The sequence below is a fragment of the Heterodontus francisci genome, chromosome 7 (genome assembly GCF_036365525.1).
Source record: "Heterodontus francisci isolate sHetFra1 chromosome 7, sHetFra1.hap1, whole genome shotgun sequence".
NCBI lineage: Eukaryota > Metazoa > Chordata > Chondrichthyes > Heterodontiformes > Heterodontidae > Heterodontus > Heterodontus francisci.
Genome location: NC_090377.1, coordinates 124,727,400 through 124,743,784, shown reverse-complemented (window position 1 = coordinate 124,743,784; position 16,385 = coordinate 124,727,400). Strand labels below are relative to the sequence as shown.

General features: G+C 46.9%; 1 protein-coding gene across 1 annotated transcript in view; it reads right to left on the bottom strand.

Moving 5' to 3' along the window:
* Positions 1–271: 271 nt before the first annotated feature.
* The window catches only part of LOC137372308 (Krueppel-like factor 7), a 73,927-nt gene continuing 57,813 nt past the window's right edge, over positions 272–16,385 (bottom strand). Inside the window, exons 3-4 of the mRNA XM_068036122.1 lie at positions 12,812–12,935; positions 272–2,490 (exon numbers count right to left, since the gene is read on the bottom strand). Coding sequence (XP_067892223.1) covers positions 2,439–2,490; positions 12,812–12,935 — 176 coding nt within the window. The 3' untranslated portion in view covers positions 272–2,438. The remainder of the gene's footprint in view (positions 2,491–12,811; positions 12,936–16,385) is intronic.

Sequence of the window (16,385 nt, the reverse complement as noted above, 5' to 3'; positions counted from 1 at the left end):
GCAATGTGTTTTGGGGCAATAAAGTAAACCGGTCAATGCCAATGAGATACCCTATGGTTGGCAGCCTGGTGGCTACGGACAGCTACTGATGCAACTGGGTTTACTTTTAAAAACTTGCATGACTCGGAGATACAAGACCATTTCAGTTGTATCGTGTAAAATAAGTGTTACTTGTTAAATCGTACTCTTTTTGACACATTCTTTTCCTCATTCAACTGCACCCATCCCACCCAACCCCACCACCTCACCCTTCCCCCCACCCCACCCCCCTCTTCCTTTTGCTTTAAAGGCTCCAAGCGCCCTCCTTGCAGATTAGTCCAGGTCTACCACACAGGTCTGGTCAATGCTGTCCATCAATTTATTGGAAGGAAGGGTGCAAGTCGCAATATATTCGTCACCCACCACTGCACTCCCATACAGCTCTCCCTCTCTCTGAAGTACATGGCCAACTGGTTCACTCGAGAAGGGACTGTGACAGCTACGCTGCAATGATAGGCCAACTCAAACATGAAGCTGCCCAGTTGACTATATGCCCATATCTGCACACATTAGCCATGGCCCTACTCACTGGCAGGTTTAACCCTCATCAGATACACAAATTACTGGGAATCCTTCTGTAAGCCACCTCCCCATGTGTAACGTAATGTGACCAGAACACAGTGTACCTTCAATGCCAATCCCATTTGGGCTAACCCATTACAAGGCGTTGCATAGAGATGGGCAAGTTGGATATTTGCATGGCCAATGCCAAGGCCAAGGCTGGGTCAAATTGTGAAAGACTTTGGTCAGGATCAAAACAGACTGGTAAGCTGAAAGTCACTGTGTTCCCTTCCACTCTTGTACAGTCGGGAGCAGCAGATATCTGCAGGTGGCTACACATCAGACCGCATGTTCCTCCAATTCTCTGAATCTAGAACCAAACAACATTTCCCGACTTTCAGAGGTGAGTGACGTAGTTAAACTGAGCTGCGTCACCATGAAAATACTCGATGAAATAAATAATAAATTTAAAGAGAGAGAGAGAGTGTGTTAGTGGTGCTTTTTATCATCAGATGTCTGCCCCAATCTTTGGTTTGTCTCGTTGGGCCTCGAACTGTGCACTGAGAGCAGACAAGGCAGTCAGCTGGAGGGTGGCATGGACGGACTCTCCTCGGCATTGCCCAGGAAATCAATCCGGTGGAGATGCTTCCTCCAGAGCAAGAGAAAAAAAAGCCTGAAAAAGTGACTCGCCTGTATTTACCTGTGCATTAGTTGAGAGCTCAGGTTCGTATGGTAGCTTACAATGGGAAGAACGCACAACAACCGAATGGGAGGAGTGTGATTTCACCAACTTTAAACCAAATTCACCTAGTTACCATTACAATAGGCCCCTAATCCACAAGGAAGGTCAATTAGAAATCGCCATTTACAAATAGAATGGTTAGCGTCAAGCTGATATGGAGGTGGAAAGCTTCCATGAGCCTTTTCAGCAAAATAAATTCCCGCCCCACCCCCCTCCCCACCACAGTCTGCTCAGTCAGCCTGCATAGACAGTGTCCAAGCGAGCCTCTTATAAACCAGTCAATTCACATCTATTCCAGTCCAGTTCAGTTCAGCAGAGAAACGATTGGGAGGAGCAGTTTTGAGGGGTGCAGCCAACTCCCACAAGCCTTGTTGCACTTGCACTTGGCTGGCGCAAAAAAGGTACCGGCGGTGACCGATCCTAGTAGCACGCCTGGAGGAGCACTGGATGCACAGGTGAAAAGCCCATCATCAACCATTGGCTTGCGTCGTTCAAACGTTGCCATTTCAGGTGTCCTCTTCAAAAGAGAAGCGGGTGTTGATTCTGCACAGTTCTGCTCCATTTAAAAAAAGGTCACAGGGCTACAGGAGCTGAAAAGGCCCACAACAGGCTGGCAATGGGTGTACCTGTCGATATGCTGGTCGCACATTACAGAAATGCAGCGCTGAGTTCCGACCACCATTTACGTCTCCTTGCAGGCTTGTCTTAACCTGTCCTTCCCGAGCACCTGCCGCTTACCTGTTAGTTTCAGGAGCGGAACACTGACAATATGGAGATTATTCCGGGTAGGAGCTGGAGTCCAAGACTGGAAGGCCAATTGATTTACAAGTGGAGCAACTGTTCTCACTATGAAGGCTTGGAAGGTGGTCTCAAGTTTGTAATCCCCTTTGGTTTCCATGGCAACAGAAATCCAAATGCGATTTAAATCAGCAATCGTTTGGCAGTGTCTAACTGACCGATAGACTGGGTAAGGCATGACCAAGAGATAGAGAGTGTGTGTGTGTATACATCTATAGATAGTGTGCGCGCGCAAATGTGTATGCACACATGCTCACTGCAACATGGCAACAAGTCGACCACATGTCTGTGCTCTTTAGAAACAGGTCCTTCCCCCGCTAACAGTCATGCCATGGTGTTGTGTGGATTGGGTGTCTTCTCAAACATGTCTCTTCATGTGAAGAGCGAGGTGATCAGATCGGGAGAAACACCTGGAAAAGAAAATTGATCCTTATTAAAATGCAAACAACCCATCCATGTGCACGTTTCACTGCATTAGCCCAAGCATCCAGGTTCGCACACCAAGCACAGCCATATTTTCTCTTCCATATAAAGCACGGCCTTTTTGCCCCTCTCCCCAACCAGGAAATTTATTCCAGGTTTTCTCAATTAAAATCTTTGAAAGATTTTACATAAATCAAAACCAAGAGGTCCGAGAGATAGGAAAGGAAATGTACTGTGACTTCTAGCACTTCTGGGTAGGGTGGCCAACACTCTAGGACTGTCCTGGAATCTCCAGGAGTTCAAGATTAACCTTTTGGACACTGCTTCATGCAAAAACCTGGGAGGAAAATCATAGGAGCATCTCAAAATGTGTGTGTTTTTTCATTTTCTTTGAAAACATTCATTTATTAGATATAAAAATATTGGAGATGGGAAACAGGCCTGTTTGACTGGACAGTCGGAGTTGAGAGGTCATGTCAGAGTCAGCCACCTTAGCCTTAAATCAGATGCAGAGTAAAATATCTTCCGTTCTGCCCCAACAATATGCCTGTATCCCGGAGTCAGGATAATAAATTCACACTGTACAGAATGTGACATTTCTATTGCAATTTCCACAGTGAGATGGCAGTGAGAGCCAAATTGTGGGCAAATGTGTTAGATGGGCCTCCACTCCACTAGGACTTGGGGTCCCAAGGTTCCAAACTTATTTCCTATTGGCCCTTCAAAATCCAGCAGAGATTATATATTTGGCGGGACATCAGTTCACACTGAACCCAAATCCAGGTCTGAGAATTATTGTTTTTTTTCTGTTGACAATTTTCTCCTCTCTCAAAAGGCATTTACAACTGCTCGGATATGGGTCTGCAAGCATGAGTTGACACTGTATAACAATCAAAGCATCTAACAGCCTCACATTGATGAGTGTTAGCAGGCTATCCAGCTACTCCTGACCCTACCCTCACCAACCAATGTCCACCCACGTCCAAATCTGAGCTGAAATCATCAAGACCAGTTAGCTGAATCAGTGTTGGTCATATGGAATAAAAACAAGAAACACTGGAAATTCTCATCAAGTCTGGCAACATCTGTGGAATTTTGTTCTAAGGAGTGTTTGGTGGGGGGCGGGGGTGGGGGTGGGGGGGGCGCAAGTTACACAACTCCTGTCCGGGCCATAGATAATGTTCAGGAGCAGGACTTGGGCTAACTTCCCCCATCTCTTTATCTAACCAAGATGCACTGAGGTCAACTGCAATTCTGTTGACCAATTAGGAAGGTAGGAGCATGTCCAATCTGATCTAGCATCAGTGAGGTAACTTGTGGAGTACTGAGCATTTCAAAAACCAAATTGCAACATTTACTATAAAAGCCATTATAGCATCCAATTGTTTAACAAGTGTGGTACCTCTACTACTCTATCGGGAGATCCATTCCGTGTTTTGATCATTCTTAAATTTGCCATTGGCTGGTTTGAACCTTTTGTCCCCTTGTCGAACTCTCACAATTTCATTTCAACATGAATACCTATACATACTTTTTGCATATTATTAACTACCTTATGAACTTCTCTAAGATCACCACTTAGATGGTGAAAAGCCCCCAGTCTTTCTGCAGAATGCACAGCCCTTATCTGCATGACCTCCCTTGTGTCTCAGTAATCAGATCTGGACCCAATACTCAAGGTATGATTTAACCAGAAGTGGACTCAGTGCTCAAGGTGGGATTCAACCATAGCATTGCACAGTCAACTGAATGTCATCATAATTGGGTGTCAGCTGTGGCTCAGTTCATAGCAGTTTTGCCACTTCAGCCAAGTGGTTGTGGATTCAAGGCCCACACCACAGACTTGATTACAAAAATACAGCATGGTATCCCCAATGCAAGGCCCAGGGTGTGCTGTACTGTTTGGATGTGCTGTCTTTTGGATAAGATGTTAAACTGAGGCCCCGTCTGCCTCAATTGGATTTAAAAGGCCTCGTGGCACTATTTTGAAGAGGAGAAGGGGAGTTCTCCCCGGTGTCCTGGCTAATATTTATCCTGCAACCAACATCAGTAAAGCAGATTATCTCAATATTAGAGATATTAGAGAACAGCAGGAGATCTGACAGCACAGTGGAGATAAAAGGAGTGGCAGGAAGAGAGAGCACTGCAAGAACCAATCAACAAAAACAAAGCATCAAGGAATAACGACACAGGATAGCAGATAGGTGATTCATTGTACCGAGAGCCTGGCAGTAAGGAGCATGTACCTGAAGATCAAGGGTGGAGCAGCAGAGCGGACTGAGCATGAGCACAAGGAGTGAAGTTAAAAAAAGAACTAAAGATGATGCCAGCACAAGAGAAGGTGCTGGTTGGTGAGTAGCTGGTGAGTTGTTTTTATATGCAAGTATTTGTTGCATTTACTTCGTCTAATAAATAGTGGCATGGCAGGGCATGGTATCTCTGTTCTGTGAAGTGCACATCCTGTCCCATGTGGAAACTCCAGGATGCTTCTCATGTCCTGGACAACGTGTGCAGCAGGTGTTCAGCTGGAGCTCTGCATTTCGGAGCTTAAACAGCAACTGGCATCGCTGCAGTGCATCCATGAGGCTGAGAGCTACGTGGATAGCACATTTTTGGATGTGGCCACCCTGCAGCTTAATGGTCTGCAGGCAGAGAAGGAATGGGTGATTGCCAGGCTGTCAAGGAGGTCCAGGCAGATAGTGCAGCAGTTCCCCGAGTGCATCTTTCTCTCCAACTGGTATTTACTAGTGAGAATGATGGTTCATCTGAGGAGTGCAGCCATGGCACCATGGGGTCAGGAAAAAGATTGGAAAAGCAACAGTGATTCTATGATTAGGTGAACAGACAGACTTTTCTGTGGCCACAGATGTGAATCCATGATGGTGTGCTGCCTTCCTAGTGCTAGGAATGGCTGCAGAGGGGGGAGGGTGATCAGCCAGAGGTCGTGGTCCATAGGTAGAAAGAGGGATGAGGTTCCACAGGCAAACTTTAGGGAGCTAGGAAGGAGACTAGCAAGGAGGACCTCAAAAGTTAGTAATCTCTAGATTACTCCCAGTGCCATGCGCTAGTGAGTATAGAAATAGGAGGATAGAGCAGATGAATGGATGGCTGGAAGGATGGTGCAGAAGGGGAGGGCTTTAGATTCCTGGGAAATTGGGACCAGTTCAGGGGGTGATGGGACCTGTGACAGGACTGACGAGTTGTACCTGAACAGAGCTGGAACTAATATCCTTGCATGGCGATTTGCTAGTGCTATTGGGGAGGGTTTAAACTAACTTGGTGGGAAATGGGCACCAAGATATAGCATTAGGAAGGAGAAACAAGATGCACAAAAGGATTAGGAGAGACAGACAGCACTAGAGTAAGAAATATTACGCCATTAGGTGGAGTCAGAGTAAGACGGAATGCAATAAGGTCTAAATTAGGTTTACAGTGCATGTATGTGAATGTATAGTGTGTGGTAAATAAGACTGGTCAGCTGCAGGTGAAGATAACCATGTGTGAATATGATGTTATGGCAATAATGGAGACCTGGCTCAAAAAAGGACAGGACTGGGTACTGTGTTTTTGAAGTGTGTCCAAGAGCATGATTCCAGCCCAACAAGGAAGCAGGCATTGCTGGATCTGGTTCTGGGGAATGAGGTGGGTCAAGTGGATTCAGTGTCAGTAGTGGAATATGTTAGGGGACAGTGATCAATAGTATCATAAGTTTTAGCTTGGCTATGGAAAAGGACAAGGAACAATCCAGAGTACAAATCATTAATTGGGGAAGGCCAATTTCAATGGGGCGAGAATGGTCTGGCCCAGATAAATTGGAATTAACAGTTGGCAGGCAAAACTGTAAGGAACAATGGGTTGCCTTTACAGAGGCGATGGTTTCGGGTACAGTTAAGGTACATTCCCACAAGGCAGAATGATAGGGCAAGCAAAGCCAGAGTTTCTTGAATTAGGAAAGAGATAGAGAGTAAGATGAAGCAGAAAAAGGGTGCATATGCCAGATGTCAGATTGATAATAGAAATCAGAACCAGGCTGAAGATAGAATGTTCAGAGGGGAAATGAAAAAAGGAAATAGGAAAGGCAAAGAGAGAGTACGAGAAGAGACTGGCAGCTAGCATAAAAGGGAATCCAAAATATTTCTATAGGCATATAAATTTTAAAAAAGGTAGTAGGAGAAAGGGTGGGGTCAATAGGGACAAAAAAGGGGATTTACGCATGGAGGCAGAAGACATGGGCTAAGGTACTAAATGAGTACTTTCCATCTGTCTTACCCAGAAAGAAGGTGCTGCCAAGACATAGTCAAAGAGGAGGCAGTTGAGACACTGGATTGGCTAAAAATTAATAAAGAGGAGGTATTAGAAAAGCTGGCCTGTACTTAAAGTTGATAAGTCACCACGACCACTTAGGATGCATCTGAGGATACTGAGGGAAGTACAGGTGAAAATTGTGGAGGCACTGGCCATAATCTTCCTTAGAAACAAGTGTGGTGCCAGAAGACTAGAGATTTACAAATGTTATACCCTTTCTCAAAAGAGGGTGGAAGGATAAACCCAGCAACTAGAGGCCAGTCAGTTTAACCTTGATGGTGGGAAAGTTTTTAGAAACGATAATCTAGGACAAAATTCACAATAATTTGGACAAATGTGGATTAAGGAAAGCCAGCATGGATTTGTTAAAGGCAAATGGTGTTTAACTAGCTTGATTGAATTTTTTGATGAGGTAACAGAGGAGGTTGACTTCAAAAAGTATTTGATAAAGTGCCACATAACAGACTTGTCAGCAAAGTTGAAGCCCATGGAATAACAGGGGACAGAGGCAGCATGGAGATGAAGTTGGCTGAGTGACAGGAAACAGAGAGTGAACAATTGTTTTTCAGAGTGGAGGAAGGCATATAGTGGGGGACCCCAGGGGCTGGGATTAGGACCACTGATTTTCTTGATATGTATGAATGACCTAGACTTGTACGTACAGGGTAAAAGATCAAAATTTGCAGATGCAACAAAACTTGGAATATTGTGAACTATGAAGAGGATATTGATAAACATCAAGAGGACATAGACAGGCTGTAAAGGTCTGCCAAGGAAACCCGACCGAGACTGAATATCGGACCTGGAAGTGCAACCCGACCCGATCCGATCCCGAACCTGACATGTCGTCGGGTCCCGTCGGGTAGCAGGCCTTTACCCATGTACTGATGTGCAGGCCTGCTACTCGACCCGACCCCGACAACACACATCGGGTTTGGGTCACACTTCCGGTTTCGGTTGGGTTTCCTTTGCAGACCTTTACAGCCAGTCTTTAATGGGTGGACATGTGGTGGATAAAATTTAACGCAGAGAAGTGTGAAGTGATATATTTTAGTAGAAGAACAAGGAGAGGCAATATAAACTAAAGGGTACAAGTCTAAAGTGGGTGCAGAAGCAGAGAGACTGGGGTGTGTGTGTGCAAAAATTGTTGAAGGTGGTAGGGCAGGTTGAGAAAGTGGTTAGTAAGGCATACAGGATTCTGGTTTTATAAATAGAGGCTTAGAGTACAAAAGGTGAACCTTTCTAAAACACTGGTTCAGCCTCAACCTAAATATTGTGCCCCGTTCTGGGCACCGCACTTTAGGAAGGATGTGACGGCTTTAGCCAGGGTGCAGCAAAAATTTGAGAATGAAGTCCCTCATCCCTGGAACCAGTTATGTGGATAGTTTGGAGAAACTGGGGTCATTCTCCTTTGTGAAGAGAAGGTTGAGAGGAGATTTGATCGAGGTGTTCAAAATCAGGAGGGGTCTGGACAGAGTAGAGAGAGAGAGAACTGTTCCCATTGGCAGAGGGTTGAGAATCAGAGGACACTGATATAAGGTGAAGAGCAAAGGAACCAAATGGCGACATGAAGAAAAACTTTCAGCCAGTGGTTAGGATCTGGAATGCACTGCTGGAACAACGTGGTGGCAGCAGATTCAATCATGGCTTTCAAAATGGAACTAGAGAAGCACCGGAACAGAAAGTGTTTGCAGGGCTACGGGGGAAGGGTGGGGGAGTGGGACTAGCTGAGTGCTCTTGCGGAGAGTCAGCATGAACATAGCGGGTTGAATGGTCTCCTTCTGTGCTGCAGATATTCTATGATTCTATATGATTATCACATTGTCTTTGTGGGAGCTTGCTGTGCATAAGTTGGCTGCCACTTCTCCGACAACAATGATGACACTTCAAAGGTAAAATGCCTTGGGAAGTCATACGGTCGCGAAACATGATACATAAATGCAAGTTTGTAATATTTCTATAAAGCTATAAAACAAGGGCTGTGTAACCCAAGTGATACTGTTTTGATTCCTTGTCTGTGTGGCATCAATGAATCTTATCCAGGGAGTTAGCTGGAATGCTACAACTGGCCAGGAATTTCTCCTGGGAAGAGACCACTTTGTGAGTACACTGGCCAAGGACAGGGTCAGACGTGGCAGGGATGCACCCCGCAGTTGAATAAGCTCCGCGAGAGTGAGGTACAGGAGGGCTGCTGGCTTCCGTGACGTTATACCTTAGGAAGAGTCAGAGACATGGGAGATGAGAGAAGGACAGAGAAATAAAGAGGAAGTGTGAGATAAGATAAAGAAAGAAAGAAAAAAAAAGGACTGAGGGAGAGACTCCGAAGAGAGAACATGGAGAAAAAGAGGGAAGAAAGTGAGAAAGGGAGAGACAGGAGAGAGAGGTGCCAAGCCCATCCTCAGCCATTGCTCACAATTCCATGAGGCAGCTCTTAGTGATCAGGAGCGGAAACCCTACTCAATTTGACCTCATCGAACCCAGGATTTCCCAGTATGAGAGCGGGAGAAACAAATTGAGTGAGGCAGGCAGAGAGCTAGTGAAAGAGAGAAGAGAGAGAAGAGAGAGAAGGGAGAGAAGGGAGAGAAGGGAGAGAAGAGAGAGAAGAGAGAGAAGAGAGAGAAGAGAGAGAAGAGAGAGAAGGGAGAGAAGGGAGAGAAGGGAGAGAAGGGAGAGAAGGGAGAGAAGGGAGAGAAGGGAGAGAAGGGAGAGAAGGGAGAGAAGGGAGAGAAGAGAGAGAAGAGAGAGAAGAGAGAGAAGAGAGAGAAGGGAGAGAAGGGAGAGAAGGGAGAGAAGGGAGAGAAGGGAGAGAAGAGAGAGAAGAGAGAGAAGAGAGAGAAGAGAGAGAAGAGAGAGAAGAGAGAGGAGGGAGAGAAGGGAGAGAAGAGAGAGAAGAGAGAGAGGGGGAGAGAGGGGAGAGAGAGAGGGGAGAGAGAGAGGGGAGAGAGAGAGGGGAGAGAGAGAGGGGAGAGAGAGAGGGGAGAGAGAGAGAGGGAGAGAGAGAGAGGGGAGAGAGAGAGAGGGGAGAGAGGAGAGGGAGAGAGGAGAGGGAGAGAGGAGAGGGAGAGAGGAGAGGGAGAGAGGAGAGGGAGAGAGGAGAGGGAGAGAGGGAGAGAGGGAGAGAGGGAGAGAGGGAGAGAGGGAGAGAGGGAGAGAGGAGAGAGGAGGGAGAGAGGGAGGGAGAGAGGAGGGAGAGAGGGAGGGAGAGAGGGAGGGAGAGAGGGAGGGAGAGAGGGAGGGAGAGAGGAGGAGAGAGGAGGGAGAGAGGGAGGGAGAGAGGAGGGAGAGAGGGAGGGAGAGAGGAGGGAGAGAGGGAGGGAGAGAGGGAGGGAGAGAGGGAGGGAGAGAGGGAGGGAGAGAGGGAGGGATGAGAGGGAGGGAGAGAGGGAGGGGAGAGAGGGAGGGAGAGAGGGAGGGAGAGAGGGAGAGAGAGAGGGAGAGAGAGAGGGAGAGAGAGAGGAGAGAGAGAGAGGAGAGAGAGAGGGAGAGAGAGAGGGCGAGAGAGAGGGAGAGAGAGAGGGAGAGAGAGAGGGAGAGAGAGAGGGAGAGAGAGAGGGAGAGAGAGAGGGAGAGAGAGAGGGGAGAGAGGAGAGGAGAGGAGAGAGAGAGGGAGAGAGAGAGGGAGAGAGAGAGGAGGGAGGAGAGAGAGGGAGAGGAGGAGGAGGGAGAGAGAGAGGGAGAGAGAGAGGGAGGAGAGAGAGGGAGAGAGAGAGGGAGAGAGAGAGGGAGAGAGAGAGGGAGAGAGAGAGGGAGAGAGAGAGGGAGAGAGAGAGGGAGAGAGGGAGGGAGGGAGAGAGGGAGGGAGAGAGGGAGGGAGAGAGGGAGGGAGAGAGGAGGGAGAGAGGGAGGGAGAGAGGGAGGGAGAGAGGGAGGGAGAGAGAGAGCGAGCGAGCGAGGAGAAAGTGGAAAAGAGAAAAAGAGCAAGAGTAAGTGAGAACACGATACAGAGGGAGCAAAAGGAAGTGACAATGAGAATGACGCCAAGTGCGAGGAAAGAAAGGGTATGGACAGCCAGAAGGACCGACAGACAGACACACACACACACTGGAAACGGAGCAGCGTATATTCCATGGATTTGCTGGGTGAAAGTGGCAGGTGGGTGGTGATCTGTTCAGCAGATGGCACCATGAGCAGGTGTGTATGTGGCTCTTCACCAGCTGGCATGCCGACTGCAATCAAGCAGTCAGCGGGACGTCTGATCAGACCCACTCCTCTACGGGCCCTACACAACCATCACCCACCAACCCCCCCCCCCCCAATTTCCCCTCACCCTGGCCTAGCATGCCACAATCGACACCCGATTAAGTTATTAGACTGAATTAACGACAGGCTGCACAATTGTCAGCAGGGAGCTCACGCCACACAATGCAGCCTGCCAGTTCAGCGTTGCACTCACGGCTTCATTAAGTGAACTCAGCTAATGGGAAATAAATGACAGCACAAGATGGGAAGAGTCAATAAATTATTCATAATCGCACCCTTGCACTAACAGCCCCACAGGCCGTTATTAGGTCTACATATTCAGCAAAGAGACTAATACAGAGACAGTGTGAATCAAAGAGAGAGAGAGAGATACAGACAAACATAGAACGGAGAGAAGGGGTAAGAGAATGAGAAAGAGAGTGCAAGAATCAGCGTGTAAAAGTGAGCATGAGTCAGAGTCAGAGAGAAAGGGAAAAAGATAGATTGAAAGAGAGAGGATGAGCAAGAATGATAGAGAAAAAAGATAAAGAAAGAGGAGAGACATGAATGGAGAAAGGGTCAGACAGAGACCAGTGGGATGATGAAAGCCAGACACAGAAGTGTGGCTTACAGGAGATGTCTGGTCACAGTATGGCAGCATAGCCATTGGCCAGCTGACTTTCTGGCATGATGCCATTGGAAGGCTCCAAGGTGTCAGAGTTGGGCAGCTTGCCAGTGTAATAAAAATACTGTTCAGTGATGCTCTGATAATGTGCCGCCAGCTTATTTACCACATCTTGTTTTCTCTTCATGTTTGTTAGTGTATGCAAGAGAGGGCCGAGATCCAGTACAGCTCCAATGTGGATCCCTGGATTAAACCTCAAGTCTAAAAAGGAGCCCATGACTTTGGGACAGCCCTGCCGACGCTCACAGTTCAGTTAAAAGCCGAGTGTACCTGACCCCCAACTTAAAAGCTCTCCAGCAGAGTGGCAAATTCACGACTCGGGACATGTTCCAGACAGGCTGGAGCCTATCGCACTCAATGACTGGGTCCAAAGGGATGTGGAGGAGGGACTGGGGGAAAGTGCGTGATCCTTCCACTCTGTTAACTGGAGTAGGCAACTCGGCTCATCTCATGCAGAGTCTGAGAGCTGATGTGTAAACAACGAATCATTCTACGGGTCACCACCAGTCTACACTCTTGACTCACTCGCGAAGATGTCACCGACTCAAAATTCAACACCAGTATCGCGAGAACACTGATGAAGCATTGCCAACTCTGGTTGGACATATTCCTGGAGGTTTAATCACATGATCTTCTGCCTCAACCACCCCGCCCTCCCACCCCCCCGCCATTGGTCACCCATATTGAAAGCAAACAGATCCTTCCTTATCCAATTGGATGATTCTTGAGCATTATTCAAACAGCCTTTTCTTCCTCAAATCCCACATTCTCTGAGTGTTGAATGAAAATTGTTTCTGAATGGATTGAATGTTGAATTTCATTGCAAACTAGTTATAGTGTAGGTAACTGGTTCTGAACAATCTGGAGGGCTGGGTGCTAGGGGAAGGTAAAGGGGAGAAGAATAAGTTACAAGACAGGGAGTCACAGCACAGGGAACTGAAGATGCCAAGGCAACAAGTTCCTCACAACCTGGATTCGGAAGGCCTCACTCAGTGGTCAGCCAAGCTGCCTTCGCGCGCCCCACCTCTTTGCACCCTTCCCCACCCAATCTGCCCCATCCGCCCCATCCACCCCCACCCCCCTCCTGCACCCTGTCTCCCACCAATGTGATGAGGGGGTGTATTTGTGCGGTGCCTCACCTGTCACAGTGGTTACATTTGAACGGCTTGGCTCCCGTGTGCTTCCGGTAGTGTCGGGTTGAGCTCGTCGCTTCGTGCAAAACGCCACTCGCAACCTCCCATGAGCACTTGTAGGGCTTCTCACCTGCAAGGGAGGTAATTCAGAAAATTGTATTATTCAGGTAGGCAAACTCTGCACATAATCACATCCAGAAGAGGAGCTTATTACAGGGTGTTATCAGAATACAGGCCCCGGCCTACAGTACACCGTCCCAGACTGTAGCCCGGGGCCTACAGTACACCATTCGCGGAAAGTAGCACAGGGCCTACAGTACACTGCCCTGGAATATAGTCCGGGACCTACAGTGCACCACTCCAGAATATAGTCCGGGGCTACAGTACCCTGCCCGAGATCATAGTTCCTGGCCTACACTGCACTGCACTACCCAAATTTTGCATTTTCTATGTAAGGTCTCATTCTAAAAAGGTCACAGCTTTTATTCCTGCCAGAAATATAAGCCAACACCAATAGACAGCCCCCATTTTTTTGAATTGGCCTCCAACCAGCCGAGAGGTAAGTGAACCAAGGTTTCTTTTCCTAATTTTTATTTGAATTATCCATTCAGCACTTCTGGCTGAAAGTGACTGCAAATGCTTGGTCTTTTGCACTGACGTGCTGGGCTCCCCATCATTGAGGATGGGATGTTTCTGGAGCCTCCTCGTCCCGTTAGTTAATTGTCCACTACCATTCACAACCAGATGTGGCAGGACTGAAGAACTCGGATCTGATCCTTTGGTTGTGGGATCGTTTTGCTCTATCGCATCCAGCTTCTGCTGTTGAATATTTGAATTTTAAGAAGGCGTTTGACAAAGTATCGCATAAAAGACCAGTTAACAAAATTGAAGTGGGTCAGTGGCAGCTTGGGTAAAACATTTAGCTGAAGAATAGAAAACAGTGAGTCGTGGTAAATGGTTGTTTTTCAGATTGGAAGATGGTAGTCAGTGGTGCTCCCCAAAGTTCAGTGCTAAGATCACTGCGTTTTGGCTATATATAAAAGATGGATATTGGAATACAGAGTAAAATTTCAAATTTGCCTGTGATACCAAACTTGGAGGTGTGGCAGTGAAGATGATACCAATCAACTCAAAAAAATTAATTGGTGGTTATCTTTCAAAATTCTATAGGAGATTCTGGAAGGGTTCCTGCAGACTGGAAAATAGCAAATGCAACCCCATTTTTTAAGAAGGGAGCGAGAGAGAAAAACGGAGAACTACAAACCTGTTAGTTTGACGTCAGTAGTAGGGAAAATGTTAGAATTGATTATAAAGGATGTGATAACTGAACACTTGTAAAATAATATGATTGGGCAGAGTCAACATAGATTTGTGAAAGGAAATCATGTTTGACAAACCTGTTGGAGTTTTTAGAGGATGTTACTTGTAGCATAGATAAAGGAGAATCAGTGCATTTGGATTTTCAGAAGGCTTTTGATAACGTCTCACACAAGAGGTTAGTAAACAAAATTACAGCACATGGGATTGGGAGTAATATACTGCAATGGATTGAGAATTGGTTAACAGACAGTAGGAATAAATGGGTCATTCTCAGGAAGGCAGGCTGTTACTAGTGGGGTACCACAAGGATCAGTGCTGGGGCCACAGCTGTTCACAATCTGTATAAATGATTTGGATGTGGGGACCAAACGGAATAGTTCCAAGCTTGCTGATGACACAAAACTAAGTGGGAATGTAAGTTGTGAGGAGAATGCAAGAGGCTTCAATGGGATTTGGACAGGCTAAGTGAATGGGCAAGAACATGGCTTTGAAAAAGCACAAAGGCAGAGTATTTCTTAAATGGCGAGAGGTTGGGAAGTGTTGATGTCCAAAGGGACCTGGGTGTCCTTGTTCGTAAGTCACAGAAAGCTAGTATGCAGGTGCAGCAAGCAATTAGGAAGGCATATGGTGTGTTGGCCTCATCGCAAGGGGATTTGAGTACAGGAGTAAAGATGTATTGCTTCAATTGAACAAAGCATCGGTGAGACCGCACCTGGAGTACTGTGTAGAGTTTTGGTCTCTTTATCTAAGGAAAGATATACTTGCCATAGAGGGAGTGCAATGGAGGTTCACCAGACTAATCCCGGTGATGGTGGATTGTCTTATGAGGAGAGATTGCAGAAACTGGGCCTGTAATCTCTAGAGTTTCGAAGAATGAGAGGTGATCTCACTGAAACTTACAAAATTCTTACATTGCTTGACAGGGTGGATGTGGATAGGATGTTTCCTCTGGCTGGTGAGTCTCGAATAAAGGGACAAAGTCTCAGAATAAGGGGCAGGCCATTTAAGACTGAGATGGGGAGGATTTTTTTTTTTACTCAGAGGGTGGTGAATCTATGGAATTTTTTTACCCCACAGGGCTGTGGAAGCTCAAACATTGAGTATGTTCAAGACAGAAATCAATCGATTTCTGGATATTAATGACATCAAGGGATAATGGGATAGTGGGGGAAAATGGTGTAGAATGGCAGAGCAGGCTCGAAGGGCTGAATGGCCTACTCCTGCTCCTACTTCATATGTTCATATGTAATAGGACACAGATAGGCTAACAAAATGGGCAGACAAGTGGCAGATGGAATTTAATACAGAGAAATGTGAGGTGATGCATTTTGGCAGAAGGGATAGGGAAAGGCAATATAGACTTAATGGCACAGTTCTAAAGAGTGTGCAGGGCAGAGGGACCTCGGGCTTTTCAGGACAAAAGCTCTGGTTTGACCCCAATTGGAGCATTGCGTCCAGTTCTGGTCACCACAAAGGATGTAAGGGTCGTTGAGAGGGTGCAGAAGAGACTTACCAGAATTGTACCAGGGATGGGGGACTTTAGTTACAAGGTTAGGTTGGAAAGGCTGTGGTTGTTCTCCTTGGGAGCAAAGGAGATTGCAGGGAGATTTGATAGAGGTGCACAAGATTATGCAAGGTTCAGATCAGGTAGGCAATGAAAAGATGTTCCCATTGGCGTATAGTGCAAGGACTAGGGGGACACGGATTTAATTTTGGGCAAGAGATGTGCTGGGGGTGGGGGGGGGGTGGGTGTGGGGGGAGAGGGAAATGTGAGGAAAAACTTTTTTTTAAAAATGCAAGTGTTAAGGATTTGGAACTCGCTGCCCACGACGGTGGTGGAAGCGGAGACAACCAATGATTTCAAAAGGAAACTGGATGGCTATGTGAGGGAAATAAACATGTAGGGCTATGAGGATAGAATGGGGAATGGGACTGAGTGGATTGCTTCACAGACAGCTGGCATGGACTTGATGGGCGAATGGCTGCTATAACACTATGACTCTATCTCCGGTAAATCAGGCCCTGCAAGGGCTAAGGAGGCTGCAGATGGCCGTCAAACAGAAGCTGGGCTTGTTCATGGTGGCATTTCTGCAAAGTGAGCAGGCCAGTGTTCTTAACCAAGTGGGTTCAAGTGGCCAAGACGAGAGGTGGTTACTGCAATGGCAGATAAGGAAACACTCGAAAATATAAATGCTCTTTGCAGAAAGGAGGAGGAGAGGCTTGGTATTTATAGGGCGTCTTTCACAGCCTTAGGATCCCA